The sequence below is a fragment of the Capsicum annuum genome, chromosome 11 (genome assembly GCF_002878395.1).
Source record: "Capsicum annuum cultivar UCD-10X-F1 chromosome 11, UCD10Xv1.1, whole genome shotgun sequence".
NCBI lineage: Eukaryota > Viridiplantae > Streptophyta > Magnoliopsida > Solanales > Solanaceae > Capsicum > Capsicum annuum.
In genome coordinates this window covers 5044542-5052183 of record NC_061121.1, presented here as the reverse complement: position 1 = coordinate 5052183, position 7642 = coordinate 5044542, and the positions used below count along the sequence as shown (strand labels likewise).

Sequence of the window (7642 nt, the reverse complement as noted above, 5' to 3'; positions counted from 1 at the left end):
TAGCAACAAAACGTGAGAAGGTTGCCATTTAACTACTACTCGCTTCATAATATTTTTTTGCATGTTTAGCCACTTTGAGCAAAAGATGTGAAAGTTGCATTTGTAGCTTGATAACTTCAGATATTTATGCCTGGAAGTGTTATTTTTTAAAGGTTAAACATTGGACTCTCGGTCTCCTGATGTTTAGTATGACCTGTTACGGTAAAATTTTGACATTTTAAATCAATCTGCATTTAAAAATTAATTTAACTTTCAGTCATGTCTATCATTTTTTTTTGTGGTCGAAAATAGCTTTTCTTCATGTATGTTCTCATCCATACATGTATAGAAATTTCAGCATGTGTGACTGAAAGTTTTTGCCGAAAAAAAGTAATAATTTCTTTTTTCAAATTTCAACATCCAAATTTGCTCTAAATAAGTTTAATTTTGAAATCGAGCCACTCTATCAAAAAAACAAACCTCAATAATCGGTTTATCAATATAACAACAAATCTAATAAGTTCATTTAACACTCTTTTAATGTTAAAATTACATTAAAATTATGATCATATATGTATATAAAAACAAAAAAAACATATGCTTAAAACAAAAGCAACAACATATGACAAACACAACATGTGTAACCCCAAACTAATCATGGTCCACCCTTTCAACTTTGTTGCCACCTTTCTTTCTTCTTCTCCTCCAAAATCCAAACTGTCAAAATACAAAAAAAATTCTCAAATCCCTATGAAATCAATAATTCATGGAGATAAGAGAATCTTGATCCACCCCACCCTCACACCCCCCACCCCAGCCCGCCCAACCCATAACTAACTTTAACCACACACAAACAACCCAACAAAAAATACAACTCATTTTTCACTTTTTCGTCAATCAAAATCGAATCTTGATTACATTATTTTCTTGTTTTTTTCCCTCAAAAATCAAATCTTTTTCTCTTTCCAAGATAACTTTGTCTTCTTGTTAAGGTAAATCAAGATTACAAACGTAGAAAATCGAACCATTACCAATAATGTAGGAATTCAAAACAGACAGACAATCAATTGAGCGACTAAGATTCTCGAGATTATCAAAGCACTTGTACCTCACCAATTGTTAAAAAATTAAATCCTCCTTCTCCAAGATTATAGGTTTTTTCTTTTCTATACTTGGGGGTAAGGGAAATCGGGATTACAAGGTGGGAAATCGAACACTCATCAACCACGACCACGTGGGATTCAGTTAGATAATCAAGTGAGCTACTAAGATTTTCGAGATTATCAAATCACTTGCACCCCACCAATTGTTAAAAATCAAATCTTTGTTCTTTTTTTTCCTCCAAGATTGTATATTCTTTCTTCTCTTTTATTGGAGTAAGGGATATCGGAATTACAAGGTGGGAGTCGAGAATTCAGATAAACAATCAACTGAGCTATTAAGATTTTCGTGTATCATCTTTATTATTAGCTAATTGGGGTTTAGACAATCAACTGAATTACTAAGATTCCCGAGATTATCAATGCAGTCACAAAGTCTTCTTCCTATATCTAACCCCAGTTCACCACCATCACCATCCTGTGCTATTACTACTACTACTGACACAATGTTACTAACACCAGAGCCCCATATTATATCCTCACCTTCTTCATCAACCATACTCTTTGTACAAGATGATGATAATGTGTCCAAGATTGAGAAAAAACCACTTCTTTCTAGAGCATTTAGTTATACATCATCGTCATCCTCGTCCTTGTCCTCGTCCTCTAGCTCTGTTAAGCAGCAGCAGCAGCAGCAGAGGAGGCGTTGTGTTGGGAGTGAAAACTCACTTTTGTCTGGAGCTGTTGGGAGTTGTCGTCGAGATATGGGAAGGGCTGCTAATGATACTTATGTTGTAACTAGGCTTAGCTTTAAACTCCTGCGATATCTCGGGTAATTATTCTTTTGTTTAAAGTATGTTTCAATTATAATGTTTGTTAAGTATGATGATTATGATATGAAATGAGATTAGATGAAGGAGATTCATATAGTCGATCCCAACTTATTTTGTATTTAGTATGATGATATGAAATTAGCTTAAATGAAGAAGTGGAGATTCATATAGTCAATCTCAACTTGTTTGAAACTGAGGCGTAGTTGTAGTAGGTGTAGCTTTACACTCTTGAGATATCTTGGGTAATAATTTTTTTTTGTTTTAAAGTATGTTTTGGTTATATGTGTTATTTAGTAGGATGATGATGATATGAGATGAGTTTAAATAGAAGTGGAGATTCATATAGTCGATCCCAACATGTTTTGTGTTTTATTTATAATGGTTTTATTTAGTATGATGATGATTATATGATGAGCTTAAATGGAGTAGTGGAGATTCATACAGCGGATTCCAACTTGTTTGGAACTGAGGTGTAGTTGTAGCAGGCTTAGCTTTACACTCTTGCAATATATAAGGTAATAATTCTTTTCTTTAAAAAAGTATGTTATGGTTATGATGTGTTATTTAGTATGGTGATGTTGATATGGGACGAGATTAAATGAAAGAAGTGGAGATTCATGTAGTCGATTCCGACTTGTTTGGAACTGAGACATAGTTATAATAGGCTTAGCTTTACACTTTTGCCATATCTCGGGTAGTAATTCTTTTTCTTAAAAGTATGTTTCGGTTATAATGTTTTGTTTAGTATGATGATGATTGAAATGGGCTTAAATGAAGAACTGGAGATTCATATATTTGATCCCAACTTGTTTGGAACGGAGACGTAGTTGTACTAGGCTTAGCTTTAAACTCTTGCAATATCTCGGGTAATAATTCTTTGTTTCTAAAGTATGTTTTGGTTATAATGTGATGTTTAGTATGATGACGATGCTATGAAATGAGTTTACATGAAAGAAGTGGAGATTCATATAGCCGATCCTAACTTGTTTGGAACTGAGATGTAGTTGTATTGTACTAGGCTTAGCTTTACACTATTGCGATATCTCGGGTAATAATTCTTTTCTTTAAAGTATGTTTTGGTTATAATGTGATATTTAGCATGATAATGATGATATGAAATGAGCTTAAATGAAAGAAGTGGAGATTCGTATAGTTGATCCAAATTTGTTCGGGATTGAGGCGTAGTTGTTGTATTCTGGTTAAAATGGATTTATTTAGTATGATGATAATGTTATGAATGAGCTTAAATGAAATAAGTGGAGATTCATATAGGAACTGAGGAGGAACTGAGGCGTAGTTGTTGTATTCTGGTTAAATGTTTTATTTAGTATGATGATGATGATGATATGAAATGAGCTTAAATGAAAGAAGTGGAAATTCATATAGCCAACAACAGTTTGTTTGGGATTGAGGCGTAATTGTTCTATTATTGTTATAATGGTTTTAGTTAGTATAATGATGATATGGAATGAGCTTATATGTAGAAGCGGAGATTCATATAACAAACAGCAGTTTGTTTGGGATTGAGACGTAGTTGTTCTGTTCTGGTTATAATGGTTTTAGTTAGTATAATGATGATATGGAATGAGCTTATATGAAGAACCGGAGATTCATATAGCCAACCCAATTTGTTTGGAACTAGATGGGTTTATTTAGTATGATGATGTTATAAATGAGCTTAAATGAAAAAAAGTAAGATTCATATAACCAATCCCAACTTGTTTGTAACTGAAGCGTACTTGTTGTATTCTGGTTGTAGTGATTTTATTTAGTGTGATGATAATAATAATAAATGAGCGTAAATGAAGAAGTGGTGTGCCAGGGTCGGGGGTTCGAAACGCCCCTCCAGCGAAGCTGGGGTGAGGGCGCGTAGGTCAGGCCCGGAGTGGTCCCCCCCCTCCCCGACACCTACGGAGTAGGTATGAACCGGGTCGTCCCTTTTTAAATGAAGAAGTGGAGATTCATATAGGCGATCCCACCTCTTTTGGGGATTGAGGCGTAGTTGTTGAATTCTGGTTATAATGGTTTTATTTAAATTGACGATGATATGAAATGTGCTTAATTGAAAGAAGTGGAGATTTATATAGCCGATCCTAACTTGTTTGGAACTGAGTTATAGTTGTTGTATTCTGCTTATAATGGTTTCTTTATCAGGATGATTTATGTCAAACGAGGTTAAATGAAGAAGTGGAGATTCATCGTATAACCAATTCCAACTTGTTTGGAACTGAAACTTAGTTGTTGTATTCTGGTTATAATGTTTTTTTTTTGTTTAGTACGATGATGATATGAAATGAGCTTAAAATGAAAGAGTGGGTATTCATATAGGCGACCCCAACTTGTTTGGAACAGAGGCGTGATTGTTGTATTCTATTTTAATTTAGTATCATGTCTTTTATGGAATGGAAATAGATATTGCTATTTGCTGCCTAGTCCAAAATACTAATTAAGGTAGGCTCTTTTAAACCACACTCTGAGTATGAGTTATGAGCCCTTAAGTAAAACAATCTCCCTTTTCTAAATTTAATGAAATTTCCTTGTAAGAAGTCATTTAAATAGGACAACCAATGTAACTATTCTCATTTTCTTTATCGACTAGAGAACCTTATTTAGTCTGTAAGACAATGGGATAGTAATTTCAATTGTTATAATTTAGTGTTCCGCATTGCTAGTGTGATGTGCTTCTGAAAGATTATACCTGCTAAAATCTATGAGTGGTCTAGCTTTACACATAACCATGGTTTTTCCAGGACAACGTCAGTTGAGACTTGGGGAGTATGTTTTCTTATAGAATTTACGATCAATTATTCAATCGTACTTCAGATAAAGGGAAAGAGCCTATCATAGTAATAGTAATTATTTGTACCACCTTATTTCACCTTTCATGTAGTTTAATGTGTTATCGGAAGTAGCATATGTGAATGAGAAGTGAAATGATAAGGCAACCGGTTATACCTGAAGTTACTCGGGATACAGAATGGAGAGAGTTATAAACTTGAGGACAGGAGCAGACGCCATAAATGACAATAAGGCTGTGTCCCTCCTTCACTTCTCATGATTGATCTAGCTACACATCTATATTTGATGGTTTGTCTATTCAGTTTGCATACTCTAAAAGACGCTTTCTAACATGATAAGTTGGAAGTGAAGTGGAAGGAATAAGCTTTGTCTGTAAGCCTTCTCGGAATGAATTATCTCTCTGCCTCTATCAATATAAAAGAGTCATTCCAACCCTTTTATACCAGGTTATCGTGTTTTAGATCAGCATGTTCAAGTTATCTGTGACCCTTCCATCGTAGATGGTCAAGTTAAAACTATGCTTTCTCTCTATGTCCTTATTTGCCAAATATTCTCACCTGAGAATTCCAAGATCGATTCAGCTATCTGAAGGCTTCACCACATCAAGTTTTACTGTGCACTACGACTTCTGGATGTTCCTTATTGTTTCCCATCTATAAAGCTATTTAAGTAGATTACGAAAATTCAGCTTCTCCACTTGTTATGAAGAAGCGACTTGATTTATTTAGGACCCGGCATACGAAGACTAAGATGAATCATCTCAGTCCCTCAACAGGCCTAGTCCCCAAATCCCTAAACTCGCTCTTCTTACTAGTTCCAATTGTTGTTTCAGTTCACTTCATCGTTTGGAGAGTGGTGCCGCTCTACGATTATAGTAAGCTATTAGTGCGAAAATTTCTCTTTCTTTTCTATTAGTCAATCGCTAGCGCCCCGATCAGTTAGTCTTTCTATTTCTTCCTCTAGGAAGTCTATTTTCTTCTTATAACGGTCTGCTAGCACGGCCCTTTATTTTTGTTTATCTTGTAGGAGCCTTTCGATTTCCCGTTGAGCTTGAGCTGCGACTTCACCGGCTGGTACTTCTTCTTCTACCATCGACCGTGGCTTTATCTGCAAGGCTGTATTCTGTTCACCTAGACCATCCATCGTCTTATAGGCCGTATCTCGGGAACCCCTAACTCTTGATCTCGAACCTGTGCTTTCTAGGACTTTCGACCACTAAGAATTTCGCTTACATTCCCTGGGAATGTGGTCAACCATACCGAGATAAAGAGCAAGGGCAGGACCCTCAGGATTCCCGATGAAGTCAATCAGAGAGAGAGTTCTCTCATGGACTGAGTGAAGACTACTCTTTCTATACTCTCTTTCAAATGTTTCATTTCGCCCTACCCTTTGATGGAGGTTTTATAGTGCCTGCCTGCATAGCTGCATGTCTATGAACAAAGTTCTAATTGACACTTCTTTCACTTTGTTAGTTGTCCTTTTATGCATAAAACTCCTTTAGCACTTTTCCATTTCGACTATCCAAATTATGACTATATCTTAATATCTCGTAGCATTTTCCTGGAACATTGAGTCTAAATATCCAAACTGTTTTTATTTAGACATTACAAACCCCGTCTGATCTCACCTCAACTTCACTCTTCTGTTGGTTAAGTTTGCCGTCCACATAGTTAATCGTACTTCTCAACAACAACAGCATACCCAGTATATTCCAACCAAGTGGGGTCTGGGGAAGGTCAGTATACGCAGTCCATACCACTATCTCAGAGGTGAGATAGAGAGGCTGTTTCCGGTGAGATAGAGAGGCTGGTTCCAATAGACCCCCGGCTCAAGATAAAACAATCTAGACAAGGAATAGTAAAAGGACAAGCACTCTTTCTCTTTAGAGTGCTTCTCAAATATTCTAGAGTTGGTTGACACCTATCTAGTTTCGTCAGATAAAACAAATATCATATGCAAATAACATATACCATGTGACCTTATCTTGTATTGTATTGGTAAACACATCCATAATTAGGGTAAACAAGTATGTGTTCTATGTGCATTACTGGTGTCATTCCACAGTTATGGTAGCCCAAGTTGCTTACCGCTGTAATATGACTTTTTGCACTTGGCATTCCTATATTTTTCTTTGTTTTCTTCTGATCTAATTTTTTTTTTTTGTTATGACATTGTACTTTTCGGTAATGTATAGCTATTGCGTGTTGAATATACTAGCTATCTATGAATGAGAATTGGATAAACTTTGAACTGATGCAGAAATCAAAATCTGGTAGAGATATATACTTCTTCTTCTTTTTTCTTTTTTTTCTTTTTGAGAAATCAAAATCTCGGAGAGATATATTTGCCCATCAAATCTTAATGTCATTACTAAGTGTATGTGAATGGCACTTTCTAAATGTTCTCTGATCATCTATCTTTATTCAGGGTAGGCTACAGATGGATGGTCAGGTTTCTTGCCCTTGGCTGTTATGCTGTGCTACTTATACCTGGTTTTATTCAAGGTCTGACATCTCGGATATGCCATCGCAATACTTGACTTTAAATACCTTGATGACTTCATATGGTCATATTTAGATGTTACTCCTATTTCAATTTGTTTGTCTGGTTTTGACTTGACATAGAGTTTAAGAAAGTAAGAAGACTTTGAATCTTGCGTTCTTAAATATGTCGTGTGGAAAGCTAGATTTAAAGAGTTGCCAAAAAAGGATAAAGCCATTCTTTTATAAACAGACTAAAAAGAAAAGTAAAAGTAAGACAAACAAATTGAAATGGAGGAAGTATTTTCTAGATATCGTCCTTTCCATTTTCCTGGTTTTCTTTTTCTCTTCCTTTCTGCTTTCTCCCCTCTTATTTTAGAATGTAACGTCCATAAATAAATCACGCTTGCCTGATGCAGTTGGATATTACTATTTCTATTCCAGTCAAGTG

The 7642-nt window shown here is 35.4% G+C and overlaps 1 protein-coding gene across 1 annotated transcript; it reads left to right on the top strand.

Moving 5' to 3' along the window:
- Nucleotides 1–598: 598 nt before the first annotated feature.
- LOC124888613 (probable isoprenylcysteine alpha-carbonyl methylesterase ICMEL1) lies at nt 599–7642 on the top strand (the record flags this gene model as incomplete). The annotated part of the gene is given in 3 exon segments (XM_047399408.1): nt 599–1911; nt 7139–7215; nt 7611–7642. Coding segments are annotated over 3 exon segments (519 nt in total), but the record flags the coding sequence as incomplete, so codon positions are not given.